Source organism: Thermothelomyces heterothallicus (assembly GCF_042370625.1).
Source record: "Thermothelomyces heterothallicus CBS 202.75 unplaced genomic scaffold P884_scaffold_1, whole genome shotgun sequence".
NCBI lineage: Eukaryota > Fungi > Ascomycota > Sordariomycetes > Sordariales > Chaetomiaceae > Thermothelomyces > Thermothelomyces heterothallicus.
Window position 1 is genome coordinate 3,400,511 of NW_027192562.1, and position 19,911 is coordinate 3,420,421.

General features: G+C 46.2%; 4 protein-coding genes across 4 annotated transcripts; all 4 read left to right on the forward strand.

Annotated features, from left to right (window-relative positions):
- Positions 1 to 258: 258 nt before the first annotated feature.
- On the forward strand, positions 259 to 2,145 carry P884DRAFT_306242 (uncharacterized protein; the record flags this gene model as incomplete). The annotated part of the gene is made up of 9 exons (XM_069445105.1): positions 259 to 277; positions 325 to 329; positions 376 to 439; positions 477 to 695; positions 779 to 804; positions 908 to 923; positions 1,046 to 1,143; positions 1,221 to 1,251; positions 1,327 to 2,145. The coding sequence occupies 9 exons, from the start codon at positions 259 to 261 to the stop codon at positions 1,650 to 1,652; spliced, it is 804 nt and encodes a 267-aa protein (XP_069302306.1). The 3' UTR covers positions 1,653 to 2,145.
- Positions 2,146 to 2,787: 642 nt separating this feature from the next.
- On the forward strand, positions 2,788 to 3,448 carry P884DRAFT_296365 (uncharacterized protein; the record flags this gene model as incomplete). Its single annotated transcript, XM_069444406.1, has 2 exons — positions 2,788 to 3,059; positions 3,097 to 3,448. 2 exons carry the CDS (start codon positions 2,788 to 2,790, stop codon positions 3,446 to 3,448), a joined length of 624 nt encoding a protein of 207 aa, XP_069302307.1.
- A 65-nt stretch (positions 3,449 to 3,513) lies between these two features.
- Positions 3,514 to 4,307, forward strand: P884DRAFT_296366 (uncharacterized protein; the record flags this gene model as incomplete). The annotated part of the gene is made up of 4 exons (XM_069444407.1): positions 3,514 to 3,864; positions 3,959 to 4,039; positions 4,098 to 4,215; positions 4,276 to 4,307. 4 exons carry the CDS (start codon positions 3,514 to 3,516, stop codon positions 4,305 to 4,307), a joined length of 582 nt encoding a protein of 193 aa, XP_069302308.1.
- Positions 4,308 to 6,541: 2,234 nt separating this feature from the next.
- Positions 6,542 to 8,602, forward strand: P884DRAFT_15185 (glycoside hydrolase family 16 protein). Its single transcript, XM_069437235.1, has 3 exons — positions 6,542 to 6,871; positions 6,978 to 7,415; positions 7,522 to 8,602. The coding sequence occupies exons 1-3, from the start codon at positions 6,751 to 6,753 to the stop codon at positions 8,301 to 8,303; spliced, it is 1,341 nt and encodes a 446-aa protein (XP_069302309.1). The 5' UTR covers positions 6,542 to 6,750; the 3' UTR covers positions 8,304 to 8,602.
- Positions 8,603 to 19,911: the final 11,309 nt, after the last annotated feature.

A 19,911-nucleotide genomic window follows, 5' to 3' on the forward strand; every position in this document is an offset into this window, starting at 1 on the left:
AGGTCCCGATTTGCACCAGCACCAAGCCTCGGACAGCCGAGCCTTTCTCAATGCGCAGTATGGATTACAGGCATACACTACACTGCTTCGTGCATGTGTAGTGTGTGTAAACCGTAATCCTGGCCGCAGCCCATTCGGGGCAATCTGTCAACAAACAGAATCAACGTCCGAACCAGCTCCAACCGGAAACCCGACTTTCTGTTCACTGCTGAACCTCGTCTCGTGTCTCGGCTCTTGTGCTCCTTAGGGACCAGCGAGATGAGCATTCCGTATAGAAGTACGCGTCCCTCCTTCCATTTCCATACGTATACTACAAGTACCTAGGTAAGGTAGGTAAACGCTGTGCATTTTGAGTACGAAGATATTACTGTGTAGTGTGGTAGCGATAACGACTGGCTGAGTTGCCGGGGCTCGAACCTCCATGCTTGGCAGTCCGACCGTACGTGCTATTACAGTACTGTGTTACTGTTTCACAGCGCTTTGCCGTCAAGATGCGGAGCGCCCCCCAGAATATTTCGGACTCGGCCATTCGGGAGATGAGCAGCGCGGAAATGGCCAGTGGGTAAATGGAAAGCGAAGTGAAGTGATTGGCATGATGCGCGTGATGGAAGAAATTGATGAGATAGATGAAGACCAAAAATCAGCCATCCGTAATGAAGGACGATACAGCAGCAGCTACTTCGTAATCTGGAGAGGTACGGAGTTGATACCTGATGGACTGCATGGTATCACTCGTAGGTACCTAGCCGCACCAAATACACTACGGAACACGGATTAGCGTTTCCGTACGGATCCGTATGTATCGTATGTATCGTGAAATGCATCAGCCTGCGTAACCTAAAGAACAATCGACACCCAGCCCCACCAAGATAATGTACTGTATACAAATCACTTCGTGCTGCCACAGTACCTAGACCTCCTACGTACGTAAACAAATACACTACTAAACCATAGCTTTATCAATGAAAGGACTGCATCCTGCTGGGAAACACCTACCTAGCCAGCCAAGACTCCAATGTTGAGTGTGACTTTGTATGACGAGTAGATCCGGGTCGTATGAAGAAGAACGAGAGCCCTGCGATTGATCAAAAGCCACTGCCACGTTTTCGCCCATCAATCCCTCCGGACTTGGCCGTGTACAGAGTACGACAAGTTCGTCGGCAGGAGCCACCCACGGTCGAAGACAAATTTGAACCCAGCTAAGACTTTCACCATTTCAGGGTTCCCGCGCCCGCATGACGCCTCCCCGCCGTCAGTGCCACGACCATCATCCAATCCTTGCAACGACAATCATGAAAGGACGACGCCACACTGAAGCTGACACAGCGCGCCAAGGCCAGTGCGAGCTTGCGACCGTCTGCTGCGTCGACCTGTGCAGCTCGAGCCATCGGAAGAAGCAAAAGCTCGACAAGCATTGGCGCTCCAGCACTCGCAATCGCCAGTGGTCGGCGGCACAGGCCGGATTCGAGAAACATCGAGGAAACGGGCGACGGCCCGCCAGAGAGAGCTGCCGGCCCGAAAGCGAGATTTCGGAACCCGTATGTGGCTTGCAACCCTGGTCCAGTGACAAAAGCTTTTCTGTCTTGGAAGTCACAATCCCCGCTCTGGACTTCGCACAAAACCCGATCCACCCCAAGGTCGCGCGCTTTTGAGGTCACGGAATCCTTCCTGGTTCTCTCCACCCAAACCCCAGCCCCCCATTCCCGACACCTTTTTTATCGGTCGAGGTACTTCCGCCCGCATGTCTTGACGCTGCTGCCCTGCTTCCCCAAGTTGTCGCCCGCGGGTCACTCACGAGTACTCTTCTGCCTCTAAACCACAGCCTTCTCACTGCTACTCGGGGCTTTGTGTGCAGTCTTGATTTTCTGCCACCAGCCAGCTCGTAAGTACCTCCTTTCTCGTCCATCGCGCCCACTTCCCTGTCACTGCGATTCCGCTTCTTTGAATACATCTTTGTCCTGCTGCGCGGCGGACTCGACGCGTGCTGCATCTGGCACGCAACGCTGCCTGGGCACTGCACCGCGAAATTTCACTGCGTTTCTGGGGGTATAACGGCCTGTCGCGCAGCTGAAGGACGACGGTACCTATCACATGGTGTACCCGTGTACCCAATGCAAGCACACGACCCATCCATCGTCACTACGCGGTGCAGCGCACAGCTCCCGCGGGGTCTCGATGAGCGTGCAGTTTCTCCCGTCTTTCATTTTGATTTTTTCCCATCGCCGCTTCGTGCACCCGACTTTAGAGATCCCGTCCCTTCTGCACAGTGGCTAACTGCTTTGGCGCGCGTTCCCAGACCATGCATCAGTGGACGATTTCGCCTATGCCGGAGTACCTCTACTCCAACTCCACTAACCACCCCAATGAACTTCAGTGAGTACTTCATCCTCTTGTACCTTTTCGTATCTGGACACCGAAACCTCCCCCCCTCCCCCCCTTTTCTCCTTCTCCCTTCAAGCAGAGACCCAACCCATCCCAACCCCTCTTTACGTACCCAAATGTACTTCCTCCGAGCATCGCTCTGCGCACTCGGGGCTGGAGTAGATTTTCTATTTGGGGGTTACTCCAACATTGCAAACGTGTCCCGGCTGGAGACATCGCTTTTCTTTTCTTTTCTTCCGCCTTGCATCCCTTCCGCCGTTTCAATCCGACCAAGGCTTCACCGGCTCTCGTGGCTCCTCCCTGGTGCTCTTTTGCCCAGGGGGTTCCCGAGAGGACCCTGTGATGAAGAAGCAGCAGCGGGCACATAACAACATTCAACCATGGCGTCCGCTCCAAGCGGCATCGATGCCCTCGCTGCAACCCCAGCAGTCGTTGCAGCAGCATCACCGCCAGCAGCAGCAACAACAACAACAACAACAGCAGCAGCAGCAGCAGCCAGTGCGAAGGTCATTCGCTAACCAGGCCACTTGGTACAGTCAGTCGCCTTATCAGCAGCCGCAACCGCAACCGCCGCAACCACAACAGCAGCAGCAGCAGCCGCCCCCGCCGCCGCCGCAACAACAGCAACAACAGCAGCCTGATGTAACGAGGCGCGACCAACCTACCGATTATCGTGCGTACCCCGCACAGCCACCCCCGACTTCTCAGCCACAGCACCCGCATCAGCAGCAGCAGCAGCAGCATGGGCAACAACACCATGCCGTCCCGCCTGTGCAGCCTCATGCTCAGCAGTCCCAGGCTCCACCGCCCCAACAGCAGCAGGCCCCTGCTTCTGCGCCCACACAGTCGGGAAGACGGAAACGCCCGGCGCCGGGTGCCCACCCTCCTGCCCATGCTCCGCCGCACCCGCAGCAACAACACGTCCCGCATCAACCACAACACGCTCCTCCTTCCCACGCTCCACAGCATGTTCCTCAGCATGGTTCCCAGCATGCCCCGCAACATGGCGCTCAGCATGCGCAACAGCACCCATCTCAACATCCCCAGCATGCTCCCCAGCATATGACGGCTCCTCCGGCTGGTCAGCCACAACAACAGCAGCAGCAGCAGCAAGCGGCACCGACTGCTCCTATGGCCTCGCCTCAACTCGCGCAGCCTCCCTCCCAGCAGCAGCAGCAGCAGCAACAACCACAGCAACAGCAGCCACAACGCCAGCAGTCAGCGCATCTCCCGCAGCATTCACAGCATCAGCCGCATCAACAGCACGCGCAACACCCGCATCAGCAACATGTATCAGGCTCGGCTCCCGCTCAGACTCAAACCCAACCGACCGCGGGCGCCGCGCAGCCCACCTCTACGGATGATACACCAGCTCCTCCTCCTGCGAAGAAGAGTCGCACGAATACTCCCTGGACGCCTGCCGAGGAGCTTCGGCTGAAGCAAATGCGTGATGCGGGCAATAGCTGGGCTGAGATTGCCAAGGTAAGCAGCGCGCGCTCCCCCCCCTCTCCCCCCCTCCTCTCTCCCGCTTTTCTTTCTGGCGCAATCTACGGATAGAGACTGATTGGATCTCCAGACGTTCCCGCAGCGCACAGAGGGTAGTGTGAAGAAACACTGGTACAAGGATATGCATTACGCAGAGTTTGCGGAGGATGAGGTACGTATAGCTTGTCTCTTACACCAAATACCGCATCGGGAATTGACTGGACTCTCAGAAAGCGGCATTGTTTTCTGCCATTAAGGATTACGAGAACAATAAGTGGAAGTTTATCGGGCAAAAGGTTGGCAAGCCAGCCAAGGCCTGCGAGCAATTTGCCAAGGAGCATTTTCCTGGTGAGTGCATGTGAAGATTGCAGCAGAACAGCAAGTCAAATACTGACTAGCGTCAACTAGAACTGTTCCCCCCGCAGCAAAAGGGGCGATGAAAACCTCCAGTTGTCACTTTGGACTGTGGCTTGTGGCGCTCTCTCAGCAGTGGCTCTTATGGTTCCTTTGTCAGGTTTCGAAACAGACCGCGGATTGTGAGCTGCTTCGAGGGTACCACTTCCGCTGGTAGTCTCGTCGGTGTCCAACGGTTGTAAGGTTGCTGGGCCCGCTGTTTCTTGGGTCTCGGTTAGCCGAGCAGCTGTGCCTCGCACCAGATCCGTTTGGAGCTGGGAACCCAAAACAGATGGTCGTGTATTTTTTTCAAGTCGAGGTTTCTCGTGTCGGAAGATGCCGGCCAGGGCTCCTGCATCCTGCTAGGAGCTTCTCGCAGGTTCGTCCTTCTTTCTTTCTGGATTGGTTTTCCTGATGGGTCGCTCTGGTGTCTGGTTCTGGATAAGGCCTGCCAGGAAAGAGGAACAGACTGCTCTAAACACCATGGCGGTGTTCGTTCCTGGCGGGCCTCCGCCGACCTGAACACCAGATCCCCGCCTTGTCACTGGCTGGGCTTGTACCTCGGATATGCTCACGGTGTGTATGGAGGGGTTCATCTTGATTGTGGTTGCTACTGTCGGGTTAGTTTGTAAGCTGTTCGCGTTTTGACATATTCTCGTGGCAAGACGAGATTTTCCCCTGCTATCCGTGCAAGCAGCAGCAGTTATAGGCTGGTAGAAAATATAGTTATATCCCACCTGCGGGTCTTCACTAGACCCAGGGTCGTGTTGTTTTGCCTAGGCGATCTAGTTATTTATGATTGCGCTGTAACGTTAACACTTCAGTTACAGCAGAAGTGAATGCTCGAGATCCCTTGCCATACAGGTGTCGCCCTTAACATACTTTATTCCCGGAACTTTTTCTTTATTCCCGGGAACTTGTAAAGAAGCTCTTGCGTATTATTCTCAGGCTTCAAAGAGGTCGTCCTCTCATGGCTTCGAGCGTCTCTTTGCGCAGATCTTCAGGGCCTCAGTTTGGCAAGGGTGATTCACGGACGTACCCTCCGGCTAATTTAGGCTCTACGAATGGTATAACTAGTGTGAGTGTTGGGGATAGAACAGCCAGAGATTTTTAAGTCTCTCTTGTGTCCTCCTACACCACACACCTGGTTCCTCATTGCGAATGTGGACACTACGTTGTACACCTCCAGGATTCTGAATCCTAGCGTGGTACGTGGGTCCTGCGCCAAAAAAGCCACTAGCGGCAAGTACCGCGCTAGGATTCAGAATCCTGGAGGAGGTGTAGTTACCATTAGGGTTACGCCGTCGAAATACGAGAGAATCGCGTGAGGGATGTGAGGCATGGAGAGTCTCGACAACCAATCCCCGAAAGGCATGGGCGGCTGTGCAGGCGGGCCCATACTTTTAGTGGGGCCGTGCCAAGCGTAGCATGATCGTTGAACGTCTGGCTTGGCAATTGACGACGGCTCTCTCGGGGGGGCCCCACATAACTGGAAACTGACTGGAACACGATGGAACCCTTGATGGCAGCTTATCAACGTCCATGCACTCGACACACGGTTGCACGCGCGAACAACGGCATTTATTTGCTGCAGTGCAAGAGTCCCTTGTTGCGGCCGTCTTGCGGCCATCCGCCTGCCGTCAAACGGTCCATGCATTTCTTTTTTTATTCTTGTCAGAACCGGGGGCGCGACGATCTTCGAATGCCAACAAATTGTTGCTACAAGGTTCGAAGTATTATGTGGCGTCAGAAATGTCAAGTTGCCAAAAACACGAGAGCTCAGGGAGGACTGCAAGCTCCACCCTTTGACGCCGGTGGGGAGGGAGCTATTCCTGATTTTAGCCAAGCTCGACGGCCCCCGTGTCCCGCACCTGATGGTGAGTGCCATTCTGGGACGACGATCCCGGACCCGAGCTCCATCTGCTAAGATTGATGGACCTCGCAAATCGCGCCGCTTCCTCCATCCCTGCTTTCCCCCTTTCCTCACATCCAAACCGTTCGCTGTTCGGGACCTGGTCAGGAACCCACCATCTCTCTCCAAGAGCAACCCTCTTTTTTTCAACAACTCCATTCTTTGTAATCCAACGACGCATCAGCCGTCTGAGATCCTTCGTTTGCTCAGACCCGTACCGCAAAGGCTGCCCGCCCGTCATTCGTTTCAACCTTGGGGAGAAGCGCGCCGCTGCTGCAGCTGCAGCAGGAGTCCTTCCTTCCTCCCTTCGAGCCTCGGGCGTGCCATTCGATCGTTTCGGTATCCCGGCAACTCAGAGCAAGCATTCCGCCCGCTCCTGCATCTTTTCTTCTTCTCGCACACCCGCATAGCTTCTAATCTACTACGACCACGAAGTATAATAACCTTCCGACTCTCCGCACAGCCCACGGGGCCAGCGGCTGCAACCGGAAAGGGGATCTTCCTCTCGAGTGTGCAAACCCCGGACCCTTGACGCCCTCGGTCGAGTAACGAAAAGCCTTCCCAACCTTCGACCCATCATGGTTCGCGGTCTCCTGCCGCTGGGCGCTGCCCTCCTCGGCGCGACCGCCGTCCTGGCCGACGGGCCGCCGAAGTGCACTCTGGACAAGAAGTGCCCCAAGGAAGCTCCGTGCTGCTCTCGTAAGTGTAGCCTCGAGCTGCGGGGTGTTGCTTGACCGCTGCAGCTCTGGGTTGTCCACCAAACCGGATCACACCGCTGACCTTTTTCCTTTGCGACAACCGACAGAGTACGGCGAGTGCGGTGTGGGCGCCTACTGTCTCGGCGGTTGCGACCCGCGGATGTCCTACTCGCTCGATTCGTGCGTGCCCGCTCCGGTGTGCAAGGACAAGGTTTACAAGATGGACAATCTCGATCGCTACAAGGACATCAGCGAGTACCTGGGCGACTCGAGCAAGACGGACTGGGTCGGCCAGGGTGAGCCACTCCTGTATAACGGCAACGTCCTGCTCACCATGCCGCCCAAGTCGGTCGGCACCGTCCTTTCCACAACGACGTATGTGTGGTACGGCAAGGTCAAGGCACGGCTCAAGACGTCCCGGGGCGCCGGCGTGGTGACGGCGTTCATCCTGTTCAGCGATGTCAAGGACGAGATCGACTACGAATTCGTCGGCGTTGATCTGCAGACTGCCCAGACCAACTACTACTTCCAGGGCATTCCCGACTGTGCGTTTCCCCCCACGAAAGATAGTTACATTCCCTTCCCCTCCAACCCTCCATCCTCGGATATCGAATATTTCGTTTTTCTCTTCTGCTGACGCTTTACTCTTAGACAATAACTCGGGCAACATCACCGTCTCCGGCAACACGTACGACGAGTTCCACGACTACGAGATCCACTGGACACCTGACGAGATCACGTGGCTCGTCGACGGCAAGGTCGGCCGCACCAAGAAGCGGTCCGAGACCTGGAACGAGACGCTGAACCAGTGGGACTACCCGCAGACCCCGTCGCGCGTCCAGATTTCCATCTGGCCCGGCGGCGCCGAGACCAATGCCAAGGGCACCATCGACTGGGCGGGCGGCCCGATCGACTGGGACAGCGACGAGATCAAGAACTTTGGCTACTACTTTGCCACCTTCAGCGAGGTCTCGGTCGAGTGCTACAAGACGGACACCCCGCCCGGCACCAGCAAGGGCACGTCGTACTACTACGACGACATCCGCGGCACCAACGACACGGTCGTCGACAGCAACAAGCGCACCACCCTCAAGAGCCTGCTCGGCACGGGCACCGACATGGACAAGGGCGACACAACCTCCTCGGGCAAGCCCTCCTCGACCTCCTCCGTTAACGCCATCCCGGGAGGCGGTTCCACTCCGCCCAACCAGGTCCCCGGTGGTAGCAACCCGTCTTCCAGCGACGGCTCGAGCTCGGGCTCCGGCAGCAGCGGTTCCTCGACATGTAGCGCCGAGGGCTTCCAGCAGCACTGCGGCGAAGACGGCTCCAGCAGCACTGACAACAAGAACGACGGCGCCCGCGGCGTCGACCGAACGCTGGGCGCCAGCGCCTTCGCTGTCATTGTTGGCTTCGCCGGCCTGCTGTTGCTCTGAGCCGGGCCAAACTAATCTGGATGAGGGGGGACACGGGCCGAAACAGACAAACAAAAAAGGTTGGTTTGCATTCAAAGTGTCGTGACTCTTTGTGGCGTGCACTTCCCGGCATCGATGTATACTGTTGAATCCTCCGATCTCAAATGCTGCCAATTCCAGATCTGTCAACAGCTGGGTTGATTTTTATATTCTGGTTGATTGGTTAGTAGGCTGATCGAATATTTGGGGGGGTTTGTATGGCGAAGGGGAATGACCCTTTTGATGTCCGTATCCCATGCATAATGCCTTTTTCCTTTGCTTGAGACTCGGGATATAGCACAAGCACGTAATGTCTTATTCTCTTAGTTCTTTCATCGATTTGCGTTGATACCACACACCTATAGTCGCTGGTTCATTGGTCGCTGTTTTTTTGGAGCGATTATTGTCCTCTCCCCGGTCTATGTAGCTCTCAGGACCGGGGGTTGCATCGTTCAAGTTGGTTCTGGTCACTAGACTATTGCGTCGACCCGTTTCCGTTGCTGTCGCTCAAGACCCAGCGTGATAAGGGGGTGTGCTGGGCTGTTGTGGTCAGGTGCAAGGATGTCACTCAGAAACACTAATGGCTTTCTCCTTTGGAGGTCTGAGAGGTTTTCTACGTTCGGGAAGCAATAGTGAACTGTTCCAAGTCCTTTTCCTTTACTATATGCCACTGTGTTCATGGGGGGCTCAGGAAACGGGGTGTGTATATACGGGGACTTCGGAGGAATTTGATGTCATGAGACGAGGAGTCTGTATGCTTCATCGTCCTTTGGGCCTGTTCTTTGTTGCCCAGTTGTGCCTGCACAGTCTACCTTATTTCTTTGAAGCATAATTACTACTCCAGCTAGGCCAGACCTTAAGACCACCTCACACGCCGTTATGTTCTGCTCATTTTTTGACCAAGAGCGGCTCGTCACAGAAATAGGACGGAACCGCAACGCTTTGGTTTGCTGCATGATGCTCGCGTGGCTATTTTGCCACCTCTAAATCTAAAGGAGGTGTATAATAAGGATGGCTAATCAAGCTTCCGTTTCAACCCGCCCCTTGACGTGTCAGCTCATGATTTCTTCTTCCGCTACCGCTCAAGGTTCCCGTTTTCCAACTCCTATGTTTTCTCTCGAGCACTGCTAGGCTGCTCTTAGTTATATACACATGTATAATATATACTAGTTTCTTCGTTTTCTATGTCATTAAGTCGGACCCCCCATATACCAACCACCCCCATTTTCCGACCGCTTGGCAAACCCACACCGCTTCCTCAACCCAACCACTTCAACTTACCACAACTCTACCAATTCCATACCAAACAAGCTCATCTTTTGAATATATATTCGTTAGCTTACAATGGCTTATACTAAGCAGGATTTGCAGGATGCGATTATACAATACCAACAGGGTATTCGGTCACAACGAAGTATCTACAAGGAATTCGGTATTCCAAGGACAACTTTCCACGACCGCCTCCGTGGCTCTTAACCACATTCAATTGCTTCCGAACCACGGCAATCTCTTAGCCGGGTACAAGAAGAACGACTTACCGAGTGGGTTTTGATCCAGGCTGCCCTGGGTGTCCTACCAACGTATACACAAATCAGGGAGTTCGCCAGCCGTATCCTCTAGGCACAAGGAGCAAGCTATACGATAGTTGGAAAAGGCTAGTTAGCTCGGTTTCTTCGTAGGAACCCTGTTCTCAGAACCTAACGAGCCCATAAGATAGATTTAGTCTGTATTAATGGCGCTATGTCACGGAAATATATATGCAGATGCCGCCTAGGCCACCGGCACGGATAGGCCAATCAAGCCGAAAAGACGGAAGGAACCAATCATAACGTGGGAAGCACTACGAGCCCCACCGCACGCTGGCTTACGATCACCAAGATCAGTGTAAAGTCACTGATCGCGATGAGCGGCTCACCAGGATCACTAACCAAGGACTGATCAAGGTAATCCGGGAAGGTTATATATATATATAGATAGTCACTCGTTCTAGTAGACTCTAGAGTTCACTAGTGATAGCAACTTATAATTATAGTACTTATAATAACATTGTACTACTATAAGAGACAACTCTATTGTTATAAACCCTTTAGCTTTACCAAATCCCTTAGACGACCTGTATACTTGTCCCGCGTTACTTACCTTCGTCTAAACCCTTTTAGAAGAAGTCTAAGTTAGGTTCGTTATACGTTACTATTACTCCCTTTGTTTTATTATAGTTTAGAACGGAGGTGACTTTGACCTTGATATCGATATAGCTACTAGTATTACGGCCGAATAGCTACTTACCTAGCTTGGTCAACTCTAGTAGTAAATCTAGGAGTTAGACTAGAGAGATAAGGCTGCTTAAGCTCGAATTAAGGAACTTAAGAATGGCGAAAGGCACTTGTAGAAACTGGTTAACGAGGCCTATACTAAAATTAAGGCGCTCGAGACTGCTAAAGTAAGCCGTATTAAGATCGAACTACCTAGTAAGTATAGAGAAACTAAGGAGGACCTTGTAGGGTTTTTAACAAACCTCCGATCCTACTTCTGGCTTAATAACGACAAGTTTCTAGACGATAAAGCTAAAGTCCTCTATATAGCTATAAGACTAGAGGGTAAGGTACTTAGATAGTTCGAACCTATATAGAATGACTATCTTACTAAGGAAGACGAGGATGACTAAGACGCGTTTATATAGGTAGTCTTTCGATCCTATAACCATTTTAAAGAGGAGCTTTAGAAGGTTTTTAGCGATAAAGATAAGAAGATTTATACCTAAGAAAGGCTTGCTAACCTCTGATAGACTAAGTTAATAGCTTCCTATATTATATAGTTTAGATAGGATATACTTAAGTCTTAGCTTAATGATAAGGCATTAATATAACTATTTTATAACGGCCTAAAGGAAAAGGTTAAAGACGAGCTATATAAGTATAACTAGCCTAAAACCCTAGATAAATATATTATATAGGCTATTAGAATTAATAATTAACTCTATATATAGGAATAGTAGAAATAAGGTTAGATAAATAGAACTATAGTTAAGGCTAATAACAAGAGAAAGCAAGTATATATTAGTACCTTATATAGGATATATCTTAGAGCTATAGATATAGATATAGTATAGAAGTAGGATAAGAAGAAGATAGCTAAAGATAAGTCTAACGCTACCTACTATAACTATAGAAAGAAAGGACACTATAAGCAAGAATGTCAAAGCCTAAAGAAAGACTAGAAACTAGTCCTAGGAAAGGAAACTATAGTTATTAACGAAACTAAGGATGTCGTCAAAGTAGTAGCTACAAGCTATAAAGATAGGAATAGCGATACGGATAGTCCTAAATACGATAATAATAGTAAAGACAAATAGACGCCGTACTCCAAACTAGTTACTATAGACCTAGAAATAGGTATTGCTAAATGGGATATGGCAGGAGAATATATACCACCGATTTCGATCCTCCTAGCCTTAAGGTAATAAGGTTTTATAGTCATATAGAGATAGGATAGATCATAAACAATCGATACCTAGGGGGTTAAAAGACCTAGACCAAATATCCTATTCCTTTAGGAATAGATCGAATGGTACTGTAACGAAGTTTTCTAGCTTAATATAGAGTTATATAAACGAGATAGATGCCTAACTTGACTTACCTAATAGAGCGATAAGATAAGGGACGAAATAAGGGAACTCTAATGTATCGTAGAAACTATTAAAGGGGAATAGCCTATAACGTACGATAGACCTAATAGTTATACTAAGCACTTTAACAATTAGTAACTTAGCTATAACGTATAGAACCTAGAGTACTAGTTTATATACGTAAACTACAGAAAAGATAAACGTATATAGGAAAGCTACTAGAAGAAACATTCCTACCTTAGCATTAGGGTACCTATAGTCTATATATAGTAGGAAGGATTTGGAAAAGAATTCTAATATCTTCTAGGTAATGCTATACGACTATACCCTTACTATAAGGCATATATACAAGTGCCCTAGTTCTAGTATATAATATATAAATGCCAATACCACTTCCGTAATAAATTCGAAAACAATCACTAGCCGACCCGATAGGAAAACGGGGATAGAAGTTTACGCCCTATAGAATAGGTCTACGACATAGGAAACAGAGCGGCCAAATTACTCTAGAAGATCGAAACCCGGAGTCTAAAAGGCATTACGGTAGCTCTAAGACGAGCCTAGCCTAGGCACTACAGAACAGGACGAGATATATAGGACTTATGCTAGAGTAACGATTATCTTTATTACGAGGACAAAAAGAAATCGTGAATTCGGGAGCTCTAGATAAAGCTATAGCACGTACGATAGAAAGCAGAACGGACCTAATAGTAGGAAGCTATAAGCACTTAATGGCTTACGGAAATAAGTATGATCGACGAAGCTACTATTAGCCAAACAATTAAAGAGGTTAATACTAACCTAGGAAATGGGTTAGGGCCCTTCGAGGGGCCTAAAAACCATTAACGCCTATATAGTGGCAAGTAGTAGCGTAGTATAGGAGGAACTAGTATAAGAGACTATTATATCAAGACCTCCTAGTAGAAATATAGGAAATCGCTATAATCTTTAGACGACGATAGCAAGACAAGCGACTATAGGTAACGGCATAATAGAAGCAATATAAAATGCTTATACTAGTAGATAGTAGAGCAGAGATAAACCTGATTTCGCTAACACTTGTAAATTAGCTATAGATACCCTAGAGAATGAAATAGAAGTATAGTATAGTCAAAAGGCTATTCCTAATATAATAGGTATATAGGGAGACCGAACCGATTAATATTACTATAGTAGGGAAGACTATAGCAGTCATATTTAGCATTATAGATATAGGTAACGATAAAGATATAATACTAGGACTACTATAATATAAAGATTATAACCTAGACATTAGCTAGAAGAATGGTAGCTACTTATAACCCTAGACAGAGTTATATTTAACTAGCGTAATAGGGAGCGTACAAGGATCGCGAATAGACAATGCTTAAGGGAAGGCATATCCTATAGATCCACCGCAAGAGACAGGCAGTGGTAGATAGACTACTACAGACTCTAGAAGAAGCGGCATAACGATACCAACATTACGATAGGAGGAACGAGCTAAACCGCCGATAGCTGTTCTCTCTATTAACGAATGCGAAGCATTGTAATTAAAGTAGTAGGTTAAGATAGGAGAAATCGCTAGTATCGCTATAGATAGAACCAAGTTCGTATACTATTAGAAAACCAAGAAACGAGACAAGACTAGGAAAGTACCAAAGGAATACGAAGGATACCTAACATTCGAACCGAAATACCTAGAAGGACTACTAGAACACGGCCTATAGGATTACGAGATCAAGCTTAAGGAAGGAGTATAACTAAAGTTCTTTAAGATCTACTATATAAGTTAGATATAGAACGAAGAACTCAAGCGATATCTAGAGGAGAACCTTCGAAGAGGATATATCTACCTATCGACATCGCTAGTAGGCTACCTAATCCTATTTATACCTAAGAAAGATAGAAAGCTATAGTTATATATTGACTATTAGCAACTTAATAAATAGACTATAAAGAATTAATACCTATTACCGCTAATCTTATAGCTCTAAGATTAGTTAGCAGGAGCCTAATATTTTATATATCTTGACTTATTATTGGCCTATAACTATATATAGATTAAAGAAGGCGATAAGTAAAAAACGGCCTTTAGGATACTCTATAGCTACTACAAGTACCTTGTCATGCTATTTAGACTTACAAACGCGCTAGCAACGTTCTAAGCCCCAATTAATCAAGCTATCTAACCCTTTCTTAACAAATTTATAGTATATTATCTCGACGATATACTTATCTTCTCTAAGACAATAGATAAACACTAGAAGTATATAAGAGTAGTACTAGACATATTATATACGTATAAGCTATTAGTTAATAAGGAAAAGAGCAAATTCCACGTTAAGAAGACAGTGTTTTTAGGATACGAGATATCCCTAGGACAAATTCGGATAGAACCCTTAAAGGTTAAAGCTATCAAGAATTAGCTACGACTGACGTTAGTCACAGAAGTACAAAGTTTCATTAGGTTTACAAACTTCTACTAGATGTTTATTAGGAACTTTAGAGCGATCGTATAACTATTATACGAACTTACCAAGAAGGGCGCTAAGTTCTAATAGGAAGAGCGATATAAGCAAGCATTTACGTAGATTCGCGACATCATTACTAAGGATCTAGTACTAGTACTACTAGACCCTAAGAAGCCATTCGAGGTAGAAACGGACGCTTTAGACTATACTATCGGAGGATAGTTAGGATAACGAGACAAACAAGGGAAGCTATATCCTATAGCCTTCTTTTCAAAAAAGCTTGACAGATTATATCTTAACTATCTAATCTATAACAAGGAACTACTTATAATTATTAAAGCTTTTAAGGAGTAGCGACTATATCTTAACGGTATAATCGAACTAGTACAAGTATATATAGATTATAAGAATTTATAGTACTTTACGATGACAAAGGAGCTTAATAGATGACAAATATAGTAGGTAGAATTCCTCGCGGAATTTAACTTCGAGATCTGTTACAAGAAAGGTAAAGAGAACGTATAAGCAGACGCTTTAAGCTGACAAACAAATCATATAGAAGGACAAACAGAAATAATGCTACCATTGTTTAAGGAACGACTAGATAGAACGCTATATTACAAAATGTAGATACCTATAGAAGATAATCTACTCGACTCGTTCCTAGAATGTTATATAATCTTTCGAGAAGAAAGGGTTAATAAGGTATAATATTAAGTAGTACCTAGACTAGTAGTACCTAGTAGAGTGGAAGAAAAGGATAGAAAACTCTAGTATCGAGGCAAAGCATATATCTACAATAAGGATTAGTAGCTACGAATAATTCGAGAGCTTTATAAGTCGAAACTTAGAGGACATAAAGGGGTTACGAAGACTATTGTACAAGTTAAGAAACACTATAACTTTCTATAGTTAACAGTATAAGTTAAGGAAGTCGTATAGAGCTACGATATCTATAATCGAAGTAAGATAGCACGATATAAGCTATACGGGCTACTTTAGCCACTGCTAATAGCTAACAAACTATAGAGTTTAGTTATAATAGACTTTATTACGAAACTGCTAGAATCTAAGGACACGGCTATAGGAGTGATCTACGATAGTATTCTCACTATAGTAGATCATCTAACTAAATAGGTATACTTCTTTCCCTATAAGGAGTCCTAGATAGCCAAACAGCTAGTAGACGTGATCTATCGGCAAGTTACATTAATACATGTTTAGCTATAAGAATAGATCACCAACAGAGATACCAAGTTTACATCAAAGTTCTAGTAAGCGTTAATATAACAATTAGGTATTAATAGCAAACTATTAACGGTATATCACCTATAGATTAATAGATAAACAGAGTAACTAAACTAAGTTATTAAATAGTACCTCCATTCTTATATTAACTACTAGCAAGACAACTAGGTTATACTATTACCAATAGTATAACTTGCTTATAATATAACGCTAATAGAAACGACCAAAGCTATACTATTCTTTATAAACTATAGATACAAAGCAGACCTTAGGCAAGGACCAGAAGTTATAGTACCAAGAGCAATAGTCAAAGCAAAATAGATACATATACTATATAAGAAGCTTAAAAAGGAACTTAAGTTTGTTAGAACCAGAATAAAGAATTACTACGATAAATACAGGCTCAAGGGACCTCGCCTAGAGAGGGGAGACAAAGTCTATCTAATCGTACGAAATCTACGAACCAAACGACCAAGTACAAAGCTAGACTTTAAGAAGGTCAGACCCTTCGTTATCAAAGAACAAATTTCGACATCTAACTACCGACTATCGTTACCATTATCTATATAACTATAGACAGATATTTTTTATATTTCACTTCTTAAACTAATACCAAAAAATACTAAGATTGCTATAAATATTAAAACAAAGGACGAAGAGGAAGAATAGGACGTTAAAGAAATCCTAGATTTATATATTATTAATAGGTAACTATAGTATCTAGTCAAATGGCTTAATTTTAGAACAGAAGACAACTTATAGGAGCCGGTTAAGAACCTAAACTACCCTAAGAAACTAGAATAGTTCTACCGGAGGAACCCTAACTAACTACAGAGGCCGACTTGGGAACCTAACCAATGTCTAAGAAGGAAGAAGTACTAGTAGGAGCCGACCCTAGGGACAAGCTAACTACTTCCTAGTCAATTATACTAAAGGCGCCTGATACCTATACCTAACCTGTCAAATCCTATTCTTCCGGCATTAGGGCTACTACCCTGTCCTCCTTATCTAAACCCTATATACCTCGACAAATAAACTCGTCACTCTAGTTATATAACATTCGTTTTTAACGATATAAATACGTAAGGCGACTTAAAGTTTACTAAAGTAGATCCTCTACCGCTAAAATCTCCTCCTCTAGCCTATCTTACTTACGCTAATTATATAATACTACGACAAGTTAGAATAGAAACAAGAGGACAAATAGAAGCTACTTATAGGAATCCGCTATATTCGGCCTATTATAAGACTTTCCCTTACGTATATAATTCAAACACCTCTTAGAATTCCCTGACATAATATAATACTTCTTAGGCGTTATATACCAATAGTTAGAATATAGTATAGTTTCGGAACCGTCTCGCTTAATCATAGCGACTAAGATACGACATTCACGCGTTATATCACGATGGCGTTTCTTTATACGGTTAGCTATAGTAAACGGCAGAAGGGAGCAAGGGGGGGGGAACTCATAGGAGCAAGTTATAAGAGGGTGTTAGCGTTATTTGAAACGGCCTAAGAGGGCTTTCGGGTCGAAAGCCTTAGAAGGGGGGCATCGTATCATAGAAATATATATATAGATACCACCTAGGCCACCGGCACGGATAGGCTAATCAAGCCGAAAAGACGGAAGGAACTAATCATAACGTAGGAAGCACTGCAAGCCCTACCGTACGCTGGCTTACGATCACCAAGATCAGTATAAAGTCACTAATCGCGATAAGTAGCTTACCAGGATCACTAACCAAGGACTGATCAAGGTGATCTAGGAAGGTTATATATATATATAGATAGTTACTTGTTCTGGTGGACTCTAGAGTTTACTAGTGATAGTAACTTATAATCATAGTACTTATAATAGTATTATACTACTGTAAGAGACAACTCTGTTGTTATAAACCCTTTGGCTTTACCGAATCCCTTAGACGACCTGTATACTTGTCCTGTATTACTTACCTTCGTCTGAACCCTTTTAGAAGAAGTCTGAGTTAGGTTCGTTATACGCTACTAACTTAGTTATACGTAGTTAGTGGCTATGGCTAAGTATCCTAGCTATCAAGGGTATCTTACTAGCTAACCGTTAGAATATAGACGAATACGGCATTATAGAAGGGTAGGGAACTAACGGTCTGGTGGTTAGAAGTGCCTAAACGCGTATAATTTAGTGTAAAGCTCCTAGTTCGCGTACCTAGACTTCATTCCTTAAGTATATCTCTATAATAGGGATATCCCTCCCCCCGGTTATCATCTTTAAGGGCAAGAGTCTTTAATAATAGTAGTTTCCTATTAACAAGACGGAACTAAAGGACTAGAGGTTTATAGTAATAGAGATAGGCTAGACTAATCAAACTATTATAATCAAATGGCTTTAAGAAGTCTTTATTCCTTTTAACTAGCTAGAGGACAGTTCCTAGTAATGACTTCTAATACTAGACGGCTACGATAGCTATATAACTAACGACTTTATATAGCTATATTATAAGAACAATATCTAGTTACTCTTTTTACCTCTATATACCTCCTACGTCCTCTAGCCATTAGATCTATTAGTCTTTTCCCCCCTAAAGCATACTTACCGGAAGCTCCTTAATAATATAATATCCTAGGTAGAATCATCTGTCTTAGGCAAACAGATAATGATTAGGTATATCGTCAAGGCTCGGAAAGAGGCTATTACAGCCTAGAATATCAAGGCAGGATAGAAGGCATCTAGGTTATAGCTAGTCAATATAGCAAAACCCCTAATGAGTAGACTCCTATTAGAAAATTCAAACAACCCGACCAATCTTAACAAACAGCCAGCTTCTATATAGACTCTAGAACCTATTTAACACTCCTAGCCTTTAAAAGGAGCCGTTAACCTAATTTTTAGTACACCACAAAGGAAGTCAGACTTACGTAGTCAGCTAACCAACCTATCCACCAAGACTTAGCACCCCTCTGTATATAGGCTCCTATTTAGGAAGGTTGAGAAAGCTTTCGACCAGAAGGACTTTAAGTTAGCTCAGTTATAACAGGAAAACGAAGCTCTAAAGGCATAGTTAGAAGTAGCCCGGCCGTCGAAGAGGAAGAGGGTAATGGTGGATCCAAACGAGCAGTTTACGATGATTGAATAGATCCACCAGGCCTAGATGGAAGCCGGCCGTATAGAGGACCCTACTGCCGAAGAGAGTGGCTCAGAAAGTGTAGAATCAACGGCTTCCTGTATTGTAGTTGGTTGAACAGGTCTGTAATATATGTGGTTGAAGAAGATGGGTAGTTGTGGGTGCCAAGGTTTGCCAAGCGGTCGGAAAATGGGGGTGGTCGGTATATGGGGGGTCCGACTTAGTCTTACAATCTATCGTGCCTGGAGGAAACTACTTTTAACCGTGCCGGATGTTCTCTTGGAGAAGCAGGCCCTTAAAGAGACTAGGAATGGATTGGCATATCCAGGTAAACCGTACAGACTCTTCAATACACCCGATAATGTCAGAGGTCTCCCTTGTTAGATGTCCCACGCGGTTTCAAGATATATTATCAATCGTTTTTTTACAATAATCGCTGTAAGGATTAAATGATTTCAAGCAAACTCTGTGAGGAGTATCGTGAAGCAACAGCTCTCAGCGTGGCAGCTCGGGATTCTACTAATTAATTACGATCCCAGGTCTCCCCACCCCAATCCGTTTTAAGGGGTTCGAGCTTCTCTCACACCACAGAAACCTATCACTCCGGATCCGCCATGCGAATTACCAAAAGTTTCTTATTACCCCATCTGGAGCATGGGGTAGCCCGAGGGCGGCGAGACGACACGGCAGTGCTGGGTACGTGTTTCGAAACTAGCTCCGGAACACGATCCCTTTGACAGGCGAGGCAGCAGCGAGGTTTGGCAAACCATATGGACCCGTATGCCGTGCTGAACATGAGATACAAAGTGAAGTAGTAGGACGTCAGGTCCAGATACTACTGACTTGCGCAGCCACTGTGAGCTTATCATTGGTTTCGTTGAAGGATAATGATAATAGTTGTCGAGACCACTTCATGTGCGGGTTGTTCAGTGTAATTATACTTTCCGGCACGCACGGCGGCGCAGGCGCAAGCCACACCATACCGGCCAAGTACCGGCCAGATGTACGAGAGGAACAGATTGATTAATCGGACTGAAAGTATATCGCTCCTCAATGCGTATTGGTTAAGCAGCATAACCCGGCGTCCCCGGCCACTCTCGGAGAATGTCGTCAACAACCTTTTCGCTGTCTGGCTCTGAAGTCGGTGTACTTCCTCAAGA